Source organism: Elephas maximus, chromosome 7 (assembly GCF_024166365.1).
Source record: "Elephas maximus indicus isolate mEleMax1 chromosome 7, mEleMax1 primary haplotype, whole genome shotgun sequence".
NCBI classification, from domain to species: domain Eukaryota; kingdom Metazoa; phylum Chordata; class Mammalia; order Proboscidea; family Elephantidae; genus Elephas; species Elephas maximus.
In genome coordinates, this window is record NC_064825.1 from 8,960,340 (window position 1) to 8,983,926 (window position 23,587).

At 38.1% G+C, this 23,587-nt stretch overlaps 1 protein-coding gene across 4 annotated transcripts in view; it reads left to right on the forward strand.

The window, feature by feature from the left end:
- The first annotated feature begins 644 nt into the window (after positions 1-644).
- RDX (radixin) overlaps positions 645-23,587 on the forward strand; it is a 104,589-nt gene continuing 81,646 nt past the window's right edge. The window contains exons 1-2 of one of the 4 annotated variants that reach the window (XM_049889344.1): positions 645-727; positions 18,810-18,885. In XM_049889344.1, the coding sequence (XP_049745301.1) occupies positions 18,874-18,885 (12 nt within the window). In that variant the 5' untranslated portion in view covers positions 645-727; positions 18,810-18,873. Of the gene's footprint in view, positions 728-1,048; positions 1,295-1,470; positions 2,615-18,809; positions 18,886-23,587 lie in introns of those variants that run through there. The other 3 variants (XM_049889346.1, XM_049889342.1, XM_049889343.1) reach the window with 3 other exon arrangements.

The window sequence follows — 23,587 nt, forward strand, 5'->3', positions numbered from 1 at the left end:
AAAGAGTTCCTAGAAAAGCTACTGAATGTCACAGAGCAAGCAAGTGCTAAGGCCCGAAGGATATGAATTATTTGTTCTATAAAAAAGTTAAGTACGCTTCTGAGGTTTTGTTATTTGAATCTGAAGTTTGTTCATAAAAGATAAACTATAGAAAGCATTGCAAACACAGGGCAAACGAAGCTAATTTGACTTTGTGCACTAACATTTATACACTCTTAGAAAGTTTCGTTTTTGCGTCCCAGTAAATTACTGAAGAGGGGGGAGTGGAGTAGATGACAGGACACAGACCGAAAAGTCAGCTTTGTATCTAGTATCCACCACTGACTCGAGTGGGCTAAAGTTAGACTAACGATCAAATGCCTAACTTTCTCTAATCTAGGATAATTTAGGTTTGGTTGCTGTTCGGAATCCCACTTAAACATTTTCTACTTCCAATTGCTAAAGAAAGTCATTGTTCATAACGCGAGATTTGCACTTTCGATTGGGGCCATATCTATCGTGGTTTTGGTGGAATTTAAATACTACCCCTGAAAAACCAAGTTTTTCAAGTGGGGTAAAAGAAGCCAAAATAAACGTTTGTTGTTTCAAATGTAAGTTCCTCTAAGGTAGGCCCGTTTCTCTCTTCTACTCCAGGATTTTCAAGCTCAACAGCCAAGTCACACGCTCGGTCTGTTTCCCGATTTCCTCTGGGAAGACCTCCTCCTCGGGGGCGGCGGAAGCACCCTCCGTGAGTTTTCGGGCCCCAGCGGGCGTTTTAAGTTTCCACTGGTGGGGGGAGGCGATACACTCCGCGCTTTCGGCTAGGCGGCTCCTCTTCCCTTCACAGCAGGCTTTTCTCCAGCCCAGTCCTCTCTGGAAAGGGTTTCTCCTTCCACCCCGTCCGCCCCATCTCCCTTGAGGCTTCTCGGATCCGCCGCCTCGCCCCCCGCGCTTCCCTGCCGCCGGGACGGCGACCCCCGGGCGACGCCCAGCGTGAGGCGGCCGGCTGCTGGTGCGCGGGGCGGGCGGGCGCGGCGGGGCGGCTCCCGCGGCTGTGGCGGCGGCTGTGGCGGCGACGTTGGCGCTCCGGCCGCGGCAGGGGGAGGCGGGGGGCACGGGGCAGCCCCGCCTTCCCCCCGAGGAGTCGCCGGGCGGCCATATTGCGGAGCTGTCTGCGGTAGCGGCGGCGCTTCTCGTGTCCGGCGGCCCGGGGCTCCCGCCGCCGCCTCTCTCTCCCTCCGCGACCGCGACGCCGGGTGCCGCGCCCCAGCGCCCCAGCCACACGCCTGGGCGGAAGGTGTCACCTGGTCTCGGGGTAAGCCGCCGCTGCCCTCCCTTCCCCCGCTCCCCGCTCCCGGGCTCTGCCCGAGACGCCGAGGTGGCCGCCCCAAGTTGCGGGGGACCGCGCTGCCCGGCGGTGGCGGCGGCGGCGCCTCGAGGGCCTCGCGCCCCGTCAGCTCGGGCCCCGCGGCCGTAACGGCCGGGCCGGGCCGCTCCTGAGTCCAGCGAGAGCCACGAGGCCCTGCCCGAGTCGTGGCAGGGCCGCGGCCCAGACGTGCCGGGTGCGAGCCAGAGTCTGCCTGCAGCCGGGCGTTTCTCTGCTCGGGCGCGGGGTCGGCCTCCGGCGCCGGCGTGCGTCTCCCCGTCCCAGACGTGCCGGGTGCGAGCCAGAGTCTGCCTGCAGCCGGGCGTTTCTCTGCTCGGGCGCGGGGTCGGCCTCCGGCGCCGGCGTGCGTCTCCCCGTCCCAGAGTGTCGGGGTCCGGCGCCGGCTGTCGGCCTCGGGCTCGCATGTCCCTCTAGGCTGGTTTGTAGAATACAAACAGTAAGTGTAGGAAGGATTACGTTTTGCAGTGTAGGGAAGAAGTTATTAGAACTTACTCTTCCCTGGTCCCCAGTGTGGAAGTAAGGGTGTAGAGTTACTAGAAAGCGTGAAGGGGATGTTGCGTTACAGGGTTTGGGGCGCAGAGCGCTCCCGCGCTGTGAAGGCCGCGCGTCCCAGGCCGCCGCCGCCCTACCTGCTGCTGCTGCGGCTGCGGCTGCGGCCGCGGCCCATCTCGGAGCCTTCCAGCCTTAGCCAGCCCGGGGCTGACAGCTCAGATCCCTTCGGAGCCTTCCAGCCTTAGCCAGCCCGGGGCTGACAGCTCAGATCCCATCTCGGAGCCTTCCAGCCTTAGCCAGCCCGGGGCTGACAGCTCAGATCCCATCTCGGAGCCTTCCAGCCTTAGCCAGCCCGGGGCTGACAGCTCAGATCCCATCTCGGAGCCTTCCAGCCTTAGCCAGCCCGGGGCTGACAGCTCAGATCCCTTCGGAGCCTTCCAGCCTTAGCCAGCCCGGGGCTGACAGCTCAGATCCCTTCAAGGGACCCCAACTCAATTCCTGGGCCAACTTCAGGGCATTACATTACTTCAAGTAGAATGCATCACGTCCTGTACGGGTTTGTCGTGTTACTTGAAACGTTCCGAATGTTTGGTGTTTCTTTCCTTAACGGGAGAGGTTGGAAATGTTTTAAAAGTCAGCTTCATCAAAAATATGTTTTAAAATACACTTGAGATTTCGTGGACGTCATTTTAATGAGGTGCTCGGTGGCAGCCCTGTGGCCCTAAGACTGGCATGATGAACATGAAAAAGTCTAAGGTAATAACGGTTTATTTGATAAACGAGTATTTTGGCATAGACTTGGCAATCTGTTGTTTACGAAGCATACTTTTTTTAGAACACTAAATACTCTTTCATACGACTGACAGAGCTCTGAGTAAACAATTGCCCCGTTCATTTTGTTGGATAAATAATGGCTTAATCTGTTTGCTAAAGTGGCATTATTAGATTTGAGAAGATAAATTAATATTCAGGGTTGCAGGGTTTTTTTACCTCCAGGATTCCGTTGCTTTCACTGGTGTGCTTTAACTTCGAGAAACTAATAATTTAGCTCAAATATGAAAATGTAGAACACAGCTTTTGAAGTTAACAGTATGCTGTAAAAAGGATTGTATTGATTCTTGTTTCTTAGTTTTTTTTCTGTATATAGGATGGAGCTTAATAAAGAGTTGATATTAGTAAGAAATGAATAGATGTATGTAGTAATTCCTTAGCTTTGTTTAAATGAGACATAATTTGATCATGGCATTTAAAACGCTTAAATTCTTGCCCTTGTGGGTTATACATTGTTTTGTTTACTCCTTGATCCCCACACTTGGAATAGCGTGTAGGAGAGACTCAAGTATTTGTAGAATGGATGTGATTAATTTAGGTGTGTGGGAGGTACCTTGAGCCTGTCCTTTCTTTTGGGAATTGTGTCCATGTACTTAACTGGAAGTTGATTAGTCTCTTTCCTGTGGTAGGAAGAAATGACAGATTTTGCTCTTCTTTCACTCTCTAGCTCTTAGTAGTCCAAGGCATGGGGCATCAGGGTGATTAGTTTATTGCTTCACCATTCCCAAAAGCAGAATTGAATTTTATGTTTATCTTTGGCAGACTGTTATAATGAAAGTTTGTGTATTTTCAGTTCACTATATTTATAATTTATGTAGTCTAATGTATTGTCTGAAATGTGAAATGATGGTAGGAATCTTGTTTTTTCAGCAACTTTTAACATAATGCATTTTAATTTAACACCGTTTAACTTAACACCATTTAAAGGTAGAGGCAGTTCTTACCACTCTTGCCCATATGCCGCCAAAGCCTAAAAAAATGTTTTGTGCAAGTCGTGAAGACTGAACTGAGCTGTACTGGTGGGACATACCTGGCAGGGTATGTATGGCTAGTATAATTTCATGTTACTGCTCTGAATCTGGAAAGTCAAGGAAGTCACCCTTTCTTGGATGACTTGGAACCCTGCAGACCAAGAACTACTTAACTACCCTGATAATACCTGTGGGGTACAGGATTCAGTGGAGTTGGGCTGAGTTGCCTTAGACTCCACCTTTACAAGGCTGTTTTAAGTCTGAGAACTTCCCCGACTCTGCAGCCCGGATATGGTCTCCTCTTGGTGGTAGAGGTGGCCAGTTGACCCCAGAGCATTCCTCAACTTCTGGTCTCTTCCAGAGACGTCCTGCTTTTCCTATTCATATTACCCATTCATATTAGCTCCTTGTATATTTAATATTAATTTGTATTCAATATATATTTTAAACCGTTTTTTAAAAAATAATAAAAATGATACATTTTGTGGCAAAGTTAAAAACCCAGAAGGATGTAAGGTGAAAAAAGCACTCCTTGCCCAGAACGCTCCAGACTGCCTTCCCAGTACTGTTTCCCATAGAGAACTGCTGTTAGTAATTCCTTGTGTATAGAAAACGTCAATACTTACCCAAGGATAAACATCATACTTTGTATCTCTTATATGTGATTTTAGTTTTAAAGTCTGTTACAATAAGGTTGTTATTGCTAGCCGTGGTTGAGTTGCCCCTGACGGTGACCTCGTGCACAATGGGATGGACCGTTGTGATCCATAGGGTTTTCACTGGCTGATTTTTTGGACGTAGACCACCAAGCCTTTCTTCCTAGTTTGTGTTAGTCTGGAAGCTGTACTGAAACCCGTTCAGTATCACAGCAACAGGAAAACCTCCACTGACAGACAAGTGGTAGGAATGGAACCCAGGTCTCCCAAATGGAAGGGGAGAATTCTATACTGAACCACTACTGCCCCCCTCCCCGAAATAAGATTATTTTGTACCAAACATTCAAAGTATTTATTAGTTGTTTTAAACATGAAGTAAATAGTATTTCTCAGATTTTCATCATTTAAATGCAATTACAATAGAATTTTCTATACTAATTCTCAAAAGCGTGTATATGCACGTATGCAGATTTTCTTGATTAATGACTGAAAGTTTACCTTTTTTCCTTTATAGCATATAGTATATATTTGACAGTGAAAAATGGTGTCCTTTAAAAAGGGGTTATGATATTTGGTAGTGAAGTATTCATATGAGTATTTTTGTACCTGGGAACTGTTAGGAAGGAAAATGTCCATATAATTTAGTTCTTTGTTTCTTAATTCCATCTAATAGTGAACTCTAGTTTCCGCTCCTTGGGAGAGACGGGTTCATTTAGGTTAGGGATTGTGTAGGACTTTTTTTTCTTCTTCTTGAATCCCAAAAACGCATAGCCAGTATGAACAGAAATCCTTGCAAATGTAGTAATTTAAAATGATTAGATATATTAATAGTTAGATATTATAAATTTGCATATGAGGAATTTATTTCCTGCTGTATTACCAGAGACCTTTTAACAGTATAATTCTAAATTTTATAGAGGTTAGTTATGTGTATAAACAAGGTAACTAGACTTTTTTTTATATCCAGTGGTCTGATGTATATGAATAGAATCTTCAAGAAATGCTAGTTACTTTCTTTTTTTCTACATAACATATACATTTGAAATAAACTATTTTGAGCCCTAGTAAAATTGGTTTATGAAAGATACTCTCTTTACTGTTAACCGTTTAGAGCATGGGTCAAACCCAGCCTGCTTGCCTCTTTTTGGTAAGTCAAGTTTTACTGGAACACAGACATGCCCATTCCTTTACATTTTGTCTGTGGCTGCTTTCCAACCATAGTGGCAGAGTTGAGTGGCAACTATATAGCCTGCAAAACCTGAAGTATTTACTCTCTGGCACTTTACCAAAAAAAATGGCCAACCCCTGATTTAGAGAAAAAAAATGTTGAAAGGATGTTTTAAATAAGTAGGTACTGCATTGTTTACTATTTTCTCCAAGACTATAGAGTTTATAAAGTTGAATACTTCTAGACAATTTTTTCTTTCGGTTTTAGGTAATACCTGAGGGCTTTCAGGACCTCACATACTTCCTTTTATTGATACTTGAAAACTTGAAGTTAAAATTGTGAAATGAGCAGTCATTTCTTCTGAATGCTTAGATCATTTAAGATGCTTTTGGGTGCAAATAACAAAATCCTCAGACTGACTTAAACAGTAATGAAATTTATCATCTTACATAACGAAGTCCACAGGCTCAAGAGTGGCTCAATAATGGCATCAAGGACTCTTTCTAACTTTCTCTGCTCTACGGTCCTCCCTGTTTGCCTTGCTCTAAGGTTGGTTTCCCCTTATCCCAATATGGCTGCAGCAGGACTAGCATCCCATCTTAACACAGAAATATCTAAAGGAATAAGGGGGACTGTCTCTTTTCCAGAACTGTCACACCCCCGCCCCCTGCCTGCAGATGTCTTTCCAGGCTCTTTGGCCAAGGTTGAGGCATATCCCATACCTTAATCACTAGCAAAGGTAATAAAATTGCCCTTTTAACTCTGTTCCCATTAGATCGTTTTTCTTATATACTAAATGCCTTGGGTTCATTATTATCCCAATCCGAAATCAAATCCAAGATTGTTCTGATATAAATCACACATAATTCAGCATGAATACCTGAGTTCACATCTTCCTGGGTATCAGGTTTAACTTATGGAATGAAAAACTTTGACACCTGCTAAGTACTTTAAGGCTTGACAAACAAATCTAGCCTGCTACCTGTTTTTGTAAATAAAGGTTTATTTGAACACGTCACAGCTTATTTGTTTACATATTACCTATGGTTGCTTTCCTACTGCAACGGCAGAGTAGTTGCAACAGAGACTATATGACGCACAAAACCTAAAATGTCTACCTATCTGTGGTCTTTTACAGAAAAAGTTTTTAGACCCTTGCTTTAAGGTATCATTCTTACATTCAGACAGTTACAGTTGTGTGCCATGTACTTTGCATTTCAGGATAGAAAGATGAGTAAGATAGTGAGGAATTCACATTGACACTGTAGTGGGGAGATACCAAAAACCAAGCCCAGTGCCGTCGAGTCGATTCCAACCCGTAGCGACCCTGTAGCGAATGGGGAGGTAGGTATGCTGTATTATAGACGGTAATGTGTGTAAAGTGTTACTGTAGTGGTGTGTATAAACTGAGGTTAATACTCAGTGCAGCAGTGTTCTAAGCAGAGTCTTTTGTGATGTGGGAGTTCTGTCTTTTATTTTCTGTAAACGGATATCCTCTCAGTACATGAACCGGAGTGTCGCTTGTAACCAGAAATCCTTACTAGCACAGGGAATAATTGGAGCACACGAGTAAGGCATTTATTGTTAGTTGCCATTGTGTTGGCTCTGACAATGGTACAAAATGTAGAGTGCAGTGGGCCTTAATAACGGGAACAGAGGGTACAAAATGTAGAGTATAGCGGGCCTTAATAACAGGGGAACAGAGGGTACAAAATGTAGAGTGTAGCGGGCCTTAATAACAGGGGAACAGAGGGTACAAAATGTAGAGTGTAGCGGGCCTTAATAACGGGAACAGAGGGTAAAAAATGTAGAGTATAGCGGGCCTTAATAAACAGGGGAACAGAGGGTACAAAATGTAGAGTGTAGCGGTCCTTAATAAACAGGGGAACAGAGGGTACAAAATGTAGAGTGTAGTGGGCCTTAATAACAGGGGAACAGAGGGTACAAAATGTAGAGTATAGCGGGCCTTAATGAACAGGGGAACAGAGGGTACAAAATGTAGAGTGTAGCAGGCCTTAATAAATAGGGGAACAGAGGGTACAAAATGTAGAGTATAGCGGGCCTTAATAACAGGGGAACAGAGGGTACAAAATGTAGAGTGTAGCGGGCCTTAATAAACAGGGGAACAGAGGGTACAAAATGTAGAGTATAGCGGGCCTTAATAACGGGAACAGAGGGTACAAAATGTAGAGTATAGCGGGCCTTAATAAATGGGAACAGAGGGTACAAAATGTAGAGTGTAGCGGGCCTTAATAACAGGGGAACAGAGGGTACAAAATGTAGAGTATAGCGGGCCTTAATAACAGGGGAACAGAGGGTACAAAATGTAGAGTGTAGCGGGCCTTAGTAACAGGGGAACAGAGGGTATAGGAAATCTTAGCTGTGGGGCCTTAATAACAGGGGAACAGAGGGTATAGGAAATCTTAGCTGTGGTTAATTGAGTGTAGAACGTACTGTTGGCCTTTAAGTATGTGTGATGGACTAACTATTAGCTATCATGAGGACTCTTGATATTTAAGCTATTTCTAGATTCTAGTCTTAGAGAAACTATGAAAACTTAGTTTGACTATTAAGCGAATTTAGTGTGCGTATATATCTAAATAGCTTACTCATAGGATCCCTGTGACTTGGGGACTGACTCGATGGCAGCTAACAACAGAGGGCTTACTATTTCAGACCTCATCAACAAGCAACATGCAGTGATGGAGTTAGAAATAAATCCGTCAAATTATCTTGTTAAAAAATTTTTTTAATCACTTATTTTGTTGTTGTTGAGAATATACACAGTAAAACATACACCACTTCAACAGTTTCTGCATGTACAATGAGTGACATTGTGCAGCCATTCTCATCCTCCTTTTCTGAGTTGTTCCTCCCTCATTAACACAAATTCAGTGCCTCCTAAGGTTCCTATCTAATGTTTTGAGTTGCCTTTGTCACTTTGATCCCATATTAAAAAAGAAAAAACCAAACCTGTTGCTGTTGAATCAATTCCGAGTCATAGCTACCCTATAGGACAGAGTAGAACTGCCCTCTTAGAGTTTCCAAGGAGTGCATGGTGGATTTGAACTGCCAACCTTTTGGTTAGCAGTCATAGCTCTTAACTACTATGCCACCAGGGTTTCGTTAATCCCATATAGATAGATCTTAAAAGAGCATAACGCTCAGGCAGACATTCTTTACTAGTTAACCTAAATTATTGTTTGGTTTTAAAAAGACTTCAGGGTATTTTGGAAACCCTGGTGGCCTAGTGGTTAAGTGCTACAGCTGCTGACCAAGAAGTCAGGAGTTCGAATCCGCCAGGCGCTCCTTGGAAACTGTATTGGACAGTTCTACTCTGTCCTGTGGGGTTGCTATGAGTCGGAACCAACTCGACGGCAGTGGGTTTGGTTTTCGGCAGTGGGTTCAGGGTATTTTTAGTCTAAGGCTTAAATTATCTCAGCACAATAGTTTTGGGAGTTCATCCAGCCTTCATGGCTCCAGAAAGTCTGGATTCCATGAGAATTTGGAATAATATATATATATTTTAACATCTCTGGTTTTTAAATTTGATTGACAAATGAGATTTATTTGAAATAGTCTTGGATAGAGATGATAAAGACCTGAATTATCCACTAGTTGGGAGGAATTTTTTTATGTTCATGTTTGCTGTCTTCATAGTCTGTTGCTTATTAGCTTAGTCATTTTACAGCATAAAAAATAAGGAAAACTGCCCTTGACAATAATAAATCAAGAAAATTCAAGTTCATATTATATGTAAGCTTAATTCACCAACAAAATCAACAAACATTTGAGGCCCTGTTTCTAGCTGGGTACTGCTGTAGTTTCTCAAAACAGGAATTGAACGTCTAGAAAATTAGAAGTTTAATGATGTTTAAAAGAGAGCTCCCATATAGCCTCACTGACTACATATGAGAATATTTATTGTCTAATTTTAAAGATACTTAAGAAATACATTGACTCTGTTTTGTTCTGAAGATAAGCCACCATAATACGTGGTGTTCTGTAACACGTATAGCATAGAGTTACTTGTGAGAATTCCTCGTCATGCTGAGTGTTCGCGTCTTTCCTGTCACAGAGATGATTTACATGAACCATCTTTGTTTTTCCAGTTCTGAGCATTTATTACATAGAATTTTTTATAATTTATTAAATTTGTTTTATATAATTTTTTAATGCTTCCTTAATGAAGAGTTTGGACTGGATTTAGCTTTCTTACCTTTTAGCATTTAATTTCAAGCTATAAAAAAAAAACTAAATTCTTTTAAAGTTTATAATTGCAAATGAAAATGTATTTATTTTTCTACTCCCATGCCCGGGCAAGGAGAGAAAGGACAGTTATTGAGAAGGTGAGGTAATGTAGGTAAAGTGCCTATTGAGCATTCTGCAAATATTCCCTCCGTTTACTAGCCTGGTCCTTACATGTGGCCTATTTCTTTAGTTGCAGAATGGAGCTAAAAGTTCCTGTCCCCTTTGCTTAACCTGATGCTGTATATAGGTAAAAGGGTATTATGGCTATTCAGTATTCAGTATTATTTAACACTGAGCTAAAAATGTAATAAGCATAGTTTTTGTATATCAGAGGTTTTAAACTGAAGAGCCACAGACCCCTTAGATCTGTGGATAAAATTCAAAGGGTCTGTGAACTTGGTTGGAGAAAAAAATTACGTCTTTATTTACACATTTTCTTTCTTTAAGAGTGTAACCAACTAATCACAGTAGTGTTAGAACAGCCAAAGATACTTTCCAGTAGCAATTGCAGATATTTTCATAACACATTACAGTTGTTGCAGAGATCTCAAAATGACATTTATACTCATCATTACATAGTATTTAGTTATCAGTTCCACTTTATTTAAAACGTTAATAAAGAAGCATGTATGTTACTATATCATAAATGTGGTTTTTATACTTTGATAATTGTTTTAGTATAATTGGTTTCTTTTATAATTTCATTATTTTAAACATTTGAAAACACTCTTCTAGGAAGGAATCTATAGACTTCACAAGAGGGACCAATGGAGGGGGAAGGGCGGCTGTCGGAAACCCTGGTGGCGGAGCGGTTAAGTGCTACAGCTGCTAACCAAAGGGTCTGCAGTTCGAATCCGCCAGGCGCTCCTTGGAAGCTCTGTGGGGCGGTTCTGCTGTGTTCTGTGGGGTCGTTATGAGCCAGCATCGACTCAGTGGCACTGGGTTTGGTTTTTGGTTTTGGCTGGATGCTGTTATTGTGTAGAGGTGACTGCCAGAGTTACCGTCTCAGCTTTACCCTTCTTCACTTTGGTATACTTCTGCCCATTTCCCCAGAAGTTTAGCAGAGTTCTTTTCTAAATTTTTGATCTGTAGGGAGACCACAGCTGTGTTCAGAGATTGGTACTAAGTCTCAAAAGAAAAAAAAAAAAATACAGGTTTGGGGAAAAGATTATCTTAAAAAACTTAGGCCACGTGGTATAAATTATGGAACAGTCAGTGTAGGTCCAGTATGGACTAGACCTAACAATACCTGTTTTGCCACCTGACCAGCAGGAGAGCCTTGTGTTTGTTCAATAGAGCTCACTGTGTTAAGCAGAAGGCTGTTTTTCCATGTTTTTAGGGCCACCCTCCGAGTTAATGGACAAAGAAGACAATGTTTTGTATGAATGTTTTGTCTTTAAAATGTGGCACTGTTTCTAGCACATATTTAATGCACATAATTTTCTGGAAATGGGAAACGTGTATACCGGCAACATCTCAAGACTCCTTGGCTGGTGTGTAGCTGCTGCCGCTGTTGGGTGCATGCGCTTTGCTTCTGTGTGTGTCAGTATGGAAAAGAGGCAGATGAGACCACTTCAAGGAATTTAGGAAGAGGGAAGGAGGGAGTGATTTTTTTTTCTCAACACTTAGTATTATGAGGGAAGAAGAGTCGATTATCGTTACGTATGTTTTACATACATTGCTTTGTTAGTGGCCGTTGAGTCAGTTCCAACTCCTGGCAACCCCACGTGCGCAGAGTAGAACACAGAGTTTTCAAGGCAGTGACCTTTCAGAAGTGTAATATATGTAATTTTTTTAGAGAAGAAAGGAAGGCACTGAAAAAAAGGTTAGTTTTCAAGATGGATTAATTATAGGTTAAGCCCCAGGACATGCGTCTTTATTAACGTTTTAAATAGTAACATCCACCAGTGGATCTAATAACTATATATCTAGGTTTGTTTTTAAATTTAGCTATTTTCAATTTAATAAAAATTAGATTGTCTATTTTGCTTCTAACATAGGCCAGTTTCAAGAAAAAAAACAAACTAATACAATCATAGAAGGATTATACTAGAATTGTTCCGCTGAGGTTACAATTATGTTCTTTTTTTTTTTTTTTTTTAGTAAACACTAAATTGGTAAAAAACTTAATTTTTAATTAAAATTATATATAATTTTGTTTTTAAAAAATTTAAGGCAGAGTCCTTACATATATAAGGCACTAAACTAATATGTAAACAAAGATTTGTAGTGAAATATGGTTTTGAAATTGTCATCTGATATTTTTAAATTAGGAACTTAACAAAAATAAGACTCTGATTAATATTAAATGCTCAATTCCATATATCCAGTATCCTTTGTAACTATACCTGTATTTTTACACGGATGTAATGGGTGGCTGCGTATTCTGCATTTTTACCTGTTCTTAATGTAAATGTTGACACAGTTTGTCTCATACTGTTTAAAAAAAAAACCAAAACTGTAATAGTCTTCACGTTATCACATAGCTTCAACATTTCTTTAATTGTGATTGTAAACATTGGTTGTTATAAAGAGTGCTGCTGAGAATATCTTGGTACAGATTTATATTTATTTCCTTGAGGGTTTATTCCAGAAGCTGAGTTTTCATTTAAAAAAGCCTCGTAGCTTTTGTTATATGTTGGCAGCTTACTCTCTAGAAACGTGGGGCCAAATGTTGCTACCAGAAATGTTTGTCTACATAGTGTCATCAGCACTGATGTGTACCATTATTGCTATTTTGCTAGTTTAGTGAGTATATAATCAGTTATACCTTAAAGTTATATTAATTTATAGATTTAATAAGTAGTGTGATTGTGTGCATTTTTTACATAAGATTTGTTTGTGCAGAGTTTCTCCTTTAACCACTTAATGGGATTGAGCGATGCTTTTATGTAATTATTTATTTTGCATAGTAACTTTTTGTTAGGGCTGTTGCATGTTTTTCTGTTCTATTTTATTTTGATATTTATTTTATTCTACCTATGATTAAAATACATTTATCTGTTTTAATCAGAACCTATAAATCCTTCGTCATATTATGTTTCTTCTCCAAAACTAAGATTATTTTTTAGTCTCTTAAAAATGGATTAACCTACTTAGATTTTATTAAATGGTATGGTGAAGGTATAGTTCCAACTTCTGTTTATTTAGTCAAAATTATTTTTTTTTATTAAGAAATTAGTTTATCTTATTACAAGAGTTCTGTGTTTTCATTTTAGAAATTTACAGAGTCATTCAAATTCCTTGAGACTTAATATTTTGGAGTATTATCATTCTGGCCTTGTTTCTTCATACACTGTTTAAAAAATATACTTTATGTATGTTTTATAATCTGACTTTTCACTTAATAGTTTGTGACTATTTTGCCACGTCTTAATACTTTTCTATAACATTTTTGTTGGCTGTATTATAGTCTAGCAGAGCCTGTGGATGTGCCATGATTCACTTAGCTCAACTCCCAACATTACATAAACACTTATAAATAACACTATATTTAGAATCTTTGTATACTATTCATTGCACACGTTTACTATTTTCTTTGAGTAAATTTCCATAAATGAAGTTATTTGCACTTTTTAATATCAAAAAGGGAAACACAGGTTGGTATGGTAAAGCTCTGGACTCTAGGAGTCCAAAGACTTGTTAGTTTGGCTATTCAGTTTTTTATTGTTAGTAGAAAGTTAAATAACGTATAAGAACAAACATTGAAAACTATACTCTTATCAATACAAGGTAGTGTTGTAAGTAATTGCCTTATGTGTGATTGGTAAATAAGGAGATTGTTGTTGTTAGCTACCATGTTGAGTTGGCTTCTAAGATCCCATTCTCCACAGGATCTGATTATTGTGAGCTATAGGGTTTTCACTGATGGATCATTGTAAGTAGATCCCCAGGCTTTTCATCCTGGTTCTGTATTAGTCTGGAGGTAGGGCCTCATTATTCTTCTCAGATAATTTATAATTAATTGAAATAAAATAGGGTGAAGACTGACTTTATTCTTCAGACAAAAATATCTGAAAATACATATTTTTTAGGATCTTTATTTAGAAGTGAATCGTATCCTTATTTGCTAAGACTTTTGTTAGGCCCTCCACTTCCCAACAATTCATGTAGATCAGTTAGGCTTGTAGGAGATTTTGAAAGCTTAATTAGCTTGTGTGACACCCTGGTTTTGTATCTGCTGGCCTTTGGTATATTTGTTCTTTTATGTTAGCAGAGCTCTTTTATTAAGGTTAAAATTTTTATGGAGTATTTTGCTTGAAGGAACCTTTCCTATGGAATATAATTTGAAGTAATTCTAACATTGAAAACTTGAACAAATTATTTCTTAAGGGAAAAGAAAGAAACCCTATTTTTATTTGGTTTCTGTATTTGATTAATACATAACATCAGAAATTCTGCAAGCCTACATACTTGATATTTACCTGCCTATGTTTTGAGAAATACTTTTTCTATAATTTGAGTGCTTTACCTTAGTTTGTATGCCAGTTGAATCTGGCATATAATTACTTCTTTTTTCTTCCTTGCTGCTGAGAGGTTAGGCAGGAATGGCACACTAGCCATGTGGTTTAGTAAGTGTTATTATCAGTAGATGAAGAAGTTCACATGAGTATCTGCTACACTTCTCCAAGGGTGTGGCTGTAGGGTCTGATATGGTAAGGGAACCCTAAATCAATAAATTAAAAATTGTTCTAGCAACCATTAAAATTTCTAGTACTCTGGTAGGAGTAAATCTGAAATGTTTCATAGGGTTGCATATACAACTAGGGGCTTGTAGGACTCATTGGAGTGAGTGGTGGGTGGTTAAGGACAAGAGCGTTCTATCTAAAATAACAAATACCATGAAGAAACAAGCCATAATGAATTGGGAAATAGAATAATTTCAAACAGTTGTAGAATAAATATAGGGATAAAAGGAGGATTCAGAACAAATTATGGAAGAACATGGCATTATTTAAAAAACCCAAAAGCCAAAACAGAATTTCTAGAAATAATGAATCACTGAGATTTTCATCTAATGGACAGGTAAACAGCAGGTAAGAAATGACTGTAGGGAATTAGTGATTGGAGGAATGTTGCACAAAAGAAATGAAGAGATGGAATGTATGAAAAAGTAGGCATGAATTAGAGAATATATCCAGTATGTTTCTAATAAGAATTTCTGAATTAGAATGGTAAAGAGGCAGTGGTGAAAATTTTTTAAGAATTTAAGGAAAGCATGAGTCTTTTAGGAAGCTTACTAAATCCTGAGCAAGATAAGTAAAAGCAAATCTCAACTACATGAGAGAAAGTAATTCTTAAAGGAAATGAGAGAGAAATGGCAGATTGCCTCAAAGAAATGAGTTGGGTTGACAGCAGATTTCTCATCAGCAGTAACAGGTGCCAGAAGAAAATGAAATATCTTCAAAATGCTGATAGAATAATGGTCAGCTTAGAATTCTGTATGCGATTATTATTTAATGAAAGACAGTACTTTAAACTGGGAAGATAAAACAGTTCTAAACCTGTACTCACCTAATAAAAAAAACCAAACCCACTGCCATCGCGTCTATTCTGACTCATAGCGACCCTATAGGACAGTGTAGTACTCACTTAGTAGCATAGCCTAAAAAACATAAATAAGAAACTGACAATTTACAAGAAGAAAATAACATCCACATTCATAATTGGGAAAATTTAATACACTTCTCCCAAATTGATTAAGTAGACGAAAATGAGTAATGATAGAGCCTATGAACAAAATGTTAAAAACCTGGTCTAGCTTAATCTAATTTCACAAATGTAGAAGATACATTTTTTCATCTCTACTTGAAACAGTCTTAAAAGAAACTAAACTGACCAAGTATGAAAAATAAAGGAAGTTTAAATGAGTAGCGGTCCTCTATAGCACATTCTTTGACTATAGTACACTAAACTTAAAGAAATAAATAAAAAGACGGCACTCTGCTCCCCCCAAGCCTCTATTTCAGTAGAAAACTTAAAAAAATTCTTAATAGTGATTAGAAATCATGACTAGAAACTGAAAGAGTTGAACAACAGTGAAAGAACTACATGTAAAAACTTGTGTAAGACTATATTAAAGTAATAGTTGGAAATACGATTTAGTTTCAAATACAAGGCAAGGTTTTTTTCTCAAAAAATATTCCCCAGAAAAGGAGATTTCTCTCTCTCGCACAAACGTACTGTTTAAGAAAGGGACATTGACCTAAAATGCCTGTAGTTCATGTAAGTTTGGAAAGCTCATAGGGCTCACCTGATTTAAAAAAAAAAAAAAAAACCTGAAAAAGTCCAGTGGTGACAATGTGGATGTTAAAATATATTCCTGTAGTACAGATGGAGGAAAAAAAGTTGTCATATTTTATATCAATGATTAGTTGTAGCTTGGGATAAATTGTTAGTGATAATATAATCTGATTCTAGGAGTAACTTATACAATCTAGAAAACTGTGATTCAGAAAGTGGCCTACAATTTGATTCAGACATTTGTATCTAATTTATATGAGTTTGAATAAAAGTGTTCTGTGAAATGAGAGATAAAGCCAACAGTATTTCTGAATTGATATTTTATAGGCCGTGTGTCTTTAACATTCAGATATGCTTAATAAACAAATGTTATGCACACTTGACTATTTTACATATTCAAATGATAACAGGTTATTTAAAATAAATTTCTCTGACAAAATAGGGTCATTTTATATTGGGAGTTGCCTTATATTTGGGCACATTTAGCTTATGACCTTAATGCATATATTAGAAAAGAAGAAAGAGTGGACATTACTTAGGTAAACTTTCAGTTCTAGGGATTAGAAAGCTTTAGCAAAGCCAAAGCAAGGAGAAGGGAAATAATGAGGATAAGAACAGAAAGTAATAAAAAAAGAAAATAAATAGATCACATAAAATATGCAAACTTTTGGCAAGATTAACCAAGACAAACTAAAGGCTGAAATGAACTGTATTAGGAATGAAAAGGGGGTGGATCATAACGTCAGACGTAGTAAGATTTAAAAAATCATAAGAGAATACTATGAATAACTTCGTGCTATTAAATTGGAGGATTTGCATAAATTGGACTATTTTCTAGAAACATATAAATTACAAAGACTTTCCAAAACACATTTGGTGATGGAGAAGGGATTTAAATGTTTTGACCATGTTATGTTTGGCCAAGCAAGTCTGGAAATAGAGATTTGTGATTTATTAGCTTATAAGTGATGTGTAAAGCAGGTCAGCCTGGAGGCTGTTTAAAGCAAGACCTGAGGTGATAAGAATCTTAACTGACACAGTCGTTGTCGGAATGAAGCAGAGAAGATAGAAGTAGAAGATAGGACTAAAGGACATTTAGGTTCATGAAAGTAGATAGTGTAGACAGACAGGGAATAGGCTAGGAACAAGTTGAGAGATGAGGTGTTTAATATCTCCAACTGAATTTTATAGCCCAGAGTGTGTCAGATAAGTATCTCAAGAGAAAGTTCCCTTATTGGCATGTGGTAGAGTAAAATTTAGGGGAAAAAAACCTTACTTCAACGCATCATTTTTATTTGCATTTGGAGACTTTTCAGTTTTGTTAATTACAACTTCTTTAATTGATTTTTTAAAAAATTTTAAACAACTTTTGCTGTCGAGTTGATTCTGATTCATTGGTATTGAGGTATGATTTATATCCTGTAAAATTTCACCCATTTTATATGTACGATTCTGTATTTTTAGTAGGTTTGTGAAATGTTTAATCTACATAAAAATTTTTTATTGTGGTGAATATATAATAACAGATTTGCCATCTCAGCAGTTTTTTATATCGTCAGTTCAGTGACATCAGGTTCACCATGTTGTGCAACCATCACCAGTACCTGTTTCCAGATTGTCCCATCACCCTTAACAGAAGCTCTGTGCCCCCAAGTAATGACTCTCCCACCCTCTTCCCTTCCGCCCCCGTAAACTGCTAATAGACTTTGATCCCTGTACGTTCATTTGCCTATTCTTAAATATTTCACATAAATGGACTCATATAATATTTGTCCTTTTGTGACTGACTGATTTCACCTAGTATAATGTTTTCAAGGTTCATCCATGTTGTAGTATGTATCAGGACTTTATTTTTCTCTATGATGGTATAGTTTTAAAGCACAAAATTGTATGTTAATTTGATTCTACTCTAATAAAGTTTATTGGCAGAGATAATACCTAGATAACTGATGCACAGGTAACTAATATAGTACTTCTCACTGTAGCTTTCAAATTGGAACGTTAATCATTTCTTCTTGACAACTAATAATGAGTAAGAATTTTAGGTCTTTTGATTGGTTTGTAAAGAAAATTCCACAGTTTTGTTAGGCATTTCTTACTAAGAATATTTAGCCTAAGACAGCATGATGATTCTCTTGGACTAAAGTTTACTTCTCTTGTCTTGGGGAGTAGATGGAATTTAACATTTGTCTTCAGAGCAATTTCTAAATTGATCAGTGAAGGCCACTAGCATGCAGAAAAGTAGCATGCAAGGCGCTAGTATACAGAAATATGACTGTTTTATACACTTTAGGTGAATAAGCTATTCTTACATTTTTTTCTGTTTGAATCTTCAAACTTTCAAGAAGAAAAATAATTTTTTTTTTTTATGTTTCATTAATGAAAATTGCCTTTTGTCCTTGGCAGTGCAGAGAAAAAGGTTGAAATGGTTTCCTAATGTCAGCTCTCTAGAATCTGAATCCACCTATCCCCACCTTACTGTCTCTCTCTGTATCAGGCTGGGTCTAAAGATGAACCTGACTGAAATTAGAGGGAGACAGCATTTGAGTCCATAGCAACCATGGGTCCTTGCTACATGTTGTCTGTAATTACATTAAAACTTTTAATCGGTAATCAGTATGCTTTACAATATCTTATTTGAGATGCGTGGTATTTTAAACCATAGATTTTAATCTTCTTAAGGAAAGTTATAGTACCTTGACGTAGTATAAGAGTGCTCTGTATTAAATGTATGTTTTAAAATGTTTTAATCTTATATACAAATTGTAGTTAAAATAAATGCGTTGTATAAAAAGATGATAGACCAGGTATGCTTTCTTTTCTTTTAACAGAAGGTGACAACAGAATTTATAAAAGTGCAGAATTTTTAAAGAAGTTAACAAAAAGAGAAGCAAAATGCCGAAACCAGTAAGTGTATTTATTACTTTTGACAGTACTTACTTAAAGTAGCTCTAAGTTCTTTTTAAGAAGCCCTGGCGGTGCGTTGGGTAAGCACTAGGCTGCTAATTAAAAAGTCAGTAGTTCAAACCCACCAGCATAAAGATTACAGCCTAGGAAACCCTATAGGGCAGCTCTCCTCTGTCCTGTAGGGTTGCTGTGAGTTGGAATCAACTTGATGGCACCCAGCAACAACAAAGTTCTTTCTGAAACAAGACAAAACATTATGGTAAGAAAAATATATATTATGGTAGAATTGTTGGGATAATCTGAATTTTGTTTTGGATTAACGTGGCCAGAACACAGTATTAGGTGGGCCAGTAAAAAAGGTCACATTGTAGTCATGGGTTCTGGGATCAGACTGCCTTAGTTGTTATCCTGGTTCTGCCACTTAATCTAAGTGACCTTTGTTAAATTACATCAAGCTCAGCAGCTGTTAATTTCCTCGTATATAGCTCCTTAATCAGGGTGGTATGGTGAGAATTAGATGAACATTCAGTGCTCAGTAAACGGTAACTGTTACTGTTAAGCAGGAGGAAATAATGTGAGATCAGAAGGATCAATGTGTTATTAATTTTCTCATAATTCTTGCTTTGATGCTGGTGATATCTATGCCGAAATTATATGTAATCTTAGATTTTTAAAGAATATATGTTTAATGACTTTACTTAGTTTTATAATTATATGGTTCTCCCAGATTACGGTTTACTTCCATTGCCTTAGGGTAAATGTCCTTTCTTTTTTTTCATCTAACAAAACTGGAGTATTTTTTCAGTGTTTCTTTTGGCCAATAACCTCTTTTAAGAAAATGATTTGGCTGTAGTTACTGGTATTTTCTGGCATGGATATCACTTTGGAATTACTTTAAAGACTCAGCTGGTAATAAAGTATGCATTGTTGGAGAGATGGATAAAATGAATAAAAATCAGAAAGGAAGAAGTAGAATTTTCTGTTGGGTGGTGATATGATTGATTATGTCAAAAATCCTCAGGAAACTACAAAGCAAGGTAGTAGAACTAATAACTGAATTGAGCAAGGTTAACAGGCACAGGCTGTGTAAAAAAAAATTAATTGTATTCTTTATATACTAGCAGCAAAAATTCAAAAATGAAGTAGAAAAATTCCATTTGTAAAAGCATCAAAAACATAAAATACTTAGAAAATTTGCAGAAGCTGTACAAGATCTGTACCCTGAAAACTTGCTATGAGAAACTAAAGACCTAAATATTTGGAAAAATATACAGTGCTTAAAGATCAGAGATTGAATATTGAAATGTCAGTTCTCTCCACATTTATTGGTAGATTTAATGCCGTCCCACTCAGTTGAATCTCAGCTGACTTCTTTGATTAAAACTGATCAGATAATTGTAGTATGTATATGGAAATGTTAAAATTTATATGGAATAGCTAAGGCAAATTTAAAAAGAACACAGGTGGAGAACTTAACACCCCTGGATTTTAATACTTACTGTGAAGTTACAAAAATAAGACAGTGTAATATTGGGGAAAGAATAGATAAAAGGATTAATGGAACAGAAATACACCTACACACCCACCCACACACACATTCATTAGATTTATGAAAAGAGAGCCTTGAAGTTTAATGGAGAAATTAAACTCTTCAGCGAATGGTTTTGGAACAACAGGTTATCCCATTGAATATGAACATGGACCTTCTCTTATAACTTACACAAAAATTAACTCTAAATGGATCAGAGACCTAAATGCTAAAGCCCAAATTGTAAACCTTCTAGAAGAAAACATTAGAAAAAAAATTTGCAGCCATGGGGTAGGCAAAGATTTCTTAGTACACAGAAAGTTTGGAACATTAAGAAAAAAATGAGACTTCATCAAAATGAAGACCTTCCGCTCTTTGAAAAGAGCCCTGGTGGAGCAGTGTTTGGAAGAGCTAAGCTGCTAACCAAAAGGTCAGCTGCTCCTTGGGACCCCGGTGGGGCAGTGGGGCAGTTCTACTCTGTCCTGTAGGGTCACTATGAGTCAGAATCAACTCCATGGCAATGGGGGGGAAAAAGACAGCAATAAAAAATGAAAATAATTGCAATATAAAGTTCTCTTACAACTCAGTAAGTCAACCCAGTTTAAAAAATGTACAAAAACTTTGAACAGCTACTTCACAAAAGAGTTACATTAAAAAAGAAGTTATATTAATAGCCAATAAATACATGAAAAGATTCTTAATATTTTTAGTCATCAGGGAAATACAGATTTAAACTATAGTGAGATACCGCTTTATATCCCTCACAAGGACCAACATTAAAAAGACTGATAATAACAAGTGTCCATGAGGATGTGGAGCAGCTGTGACTCTGTACATTGCTGGTGGGAATCCTGAAGTTTACAATTGCTTTGGAAACCTGTTTGCCAGTATAATTGAGTGGCAGGTGTTTATTTAGCGTTCCTTAGAGTAAGGATCGAAAACAATTGGATATCAGTAATATTTGTTGCTAATGCATTACAAATTCTGGAAGAAAATGTTTCAGAATATTTATAGTCAGTCATATGGCTTAGTTTTTCCTCTTTATACTTTTTGGGTAAAGATGTAATTAGCCATCCCGCTACCATGAATAAAAAAGAAGTCTGTTTTTCCGAAACACTAAGCTTGAAGAAATTTAATTCGGTCTGTGTATCTTACACATCCTCTTGGCCCAGCTTTATACGTAGTATATGTGTTAGTTATCTAGTGCTGCTGTAATAGAAATAACCACAAATGGGTGGCTTTAACAAACAGAAATTTGTTCTCTCACAGTTCAGGGGGCTGGAAGTTTGAATCTAGAGGAAGGCTTTCTGTCTCTGTTGGCTCTGGGGGAAGGTCCTTGTCTCTTTGAACTTCTGCTCCTGGGAAATCTTCGTGTGACTCAGCATCTGTCTTCCCCCATCTCAGCATCTTTTGCTTGCTTGCTTAATCTCTTTTATATTTCAAAGGAGACTGACTTAAGACATACCTTACATTAATCCTGTCTCATTAACATAGCAAAGACAACCCATTCCCAAATGGAATTATAACCACAGATATAGGGGTTAGGATTTACAACACATATTTTTGGGGGACACAGTTCAAAACAGTAAAAAAAAAAAAAGTAGGTATGGTTAAATTGGTCATATGACAACTTTTGTAAACTTTTTTGTGTGTGTGTGAGTTTTATTATTTTCACTTTTTATTTGTCGTTGAGAATATACACAGTAAAACATACACTAATTCAATAGTTGCTGCATGTACAATTCAGTGACATAGATTATATTCTCGCCCTTTTTTTTTCTGAATTGTTCCTCCCCCGTTAACTCATTGCCCCTTAAGTGTACACCTACTTCTTTGATTGTAATAAAAAGTTGACTTGATTAAAAGTGTTTTGAATACCTCAAATGATTACTATTAGGATCAAATGAAAAGGCTCTTAAAGCTGACTTAGAGCACTTTTTCATTAAACGTTATATTTATGGGTAATATTTGCATTTTTCATAATGTCTTTTATGTTAACAAAATAGTATATTATTCTATTTAAGTGAATTAGTAAATACGTTTTAAATTTTCTCAGTTTTAATTCATGATGTGGTAAGTATCGATAGATATAACCCACATGAACAAAAATTTCTTGTGTGCTTAGTAATTTTTAAGAGGGCAGAGGGACCTTGAGACCATCAAATTAGGGGACCTCTTGCCTAGGGCATTACTATGGTTTGTATAGGTGAAGATGAGTCACTGCCACGTCTGAGCTCCAGCCAGCAGGAAGAGGAGATAGGGCATCGGGAAGCACACTATTTTATGCCTCGGCCCGAAGTGCCTTATATCACCTCTGCTCAGGTTTTGTTGGTGAGAAATTAGTCTTATGGGCATAGCTAATCGCAGGAGAGATTGAAAAATGTACTGTAGCTCAGTAGGCATGCGCTCAAGTATAATTCTATTGGACTAGAATATTTACTGTTTGAATATTTACAGAAAGCCTGCCTACAAAAAAGCCTGCCTACTTCTGGTTTATATTAATGGTCCCATTGTAACAGTTGGCAAAGGAGCTGGTAGTAGCATTAGTATAAAACCAATGCATTCGTATACAAAAGCAAAAACAGAAAACCATTTAAGAAAAATACATTATCAGGTTCACAGTCCTATAATTGAAATGCTTAAAGATAGATAAGTTTCAAAATTAAGAATTTTTTGGATTTTAAAAAGGTGAATATGCAATGTAAACCAAACTTGTTGCCATTGAGTCAGTTGGGACTCATGGTGAACCCTTATGTTGCAGAACAGAACTGCAGCCCATAGGGTCTTCAGTGGTTGTAGTCTTTATGGGGAATCGATTCGACGGCAGTGGGTTTGGTTTCGTTTTTTTAGTCTTTATGGAAGTAGATTGCCAGGCCTTTCTTTCATAGCACTGCTGCGAAAGACCTTTGGGTTAACAACTGAGTGCAAACCATTTGCACCACCTACCAAAACCAAACCCACTGCTGTGCAGTTGATTCCGAGTCACAGTGACCCTAAAGGACAGGGTAGAACTTCACCATAGGGTCTCCAAGGCTGTAAATCTTTGTAGAAGCAGACTGCCACATTCCCCCCCCCCGCCCCCGCCCCGGAATTGGCTGCTAAGTTGAAACCACCAACCTTTTGATTAGTAGCCGAGCGCTTTAACCATTTTGGCACCAAGGCTCCTTTTTGCAC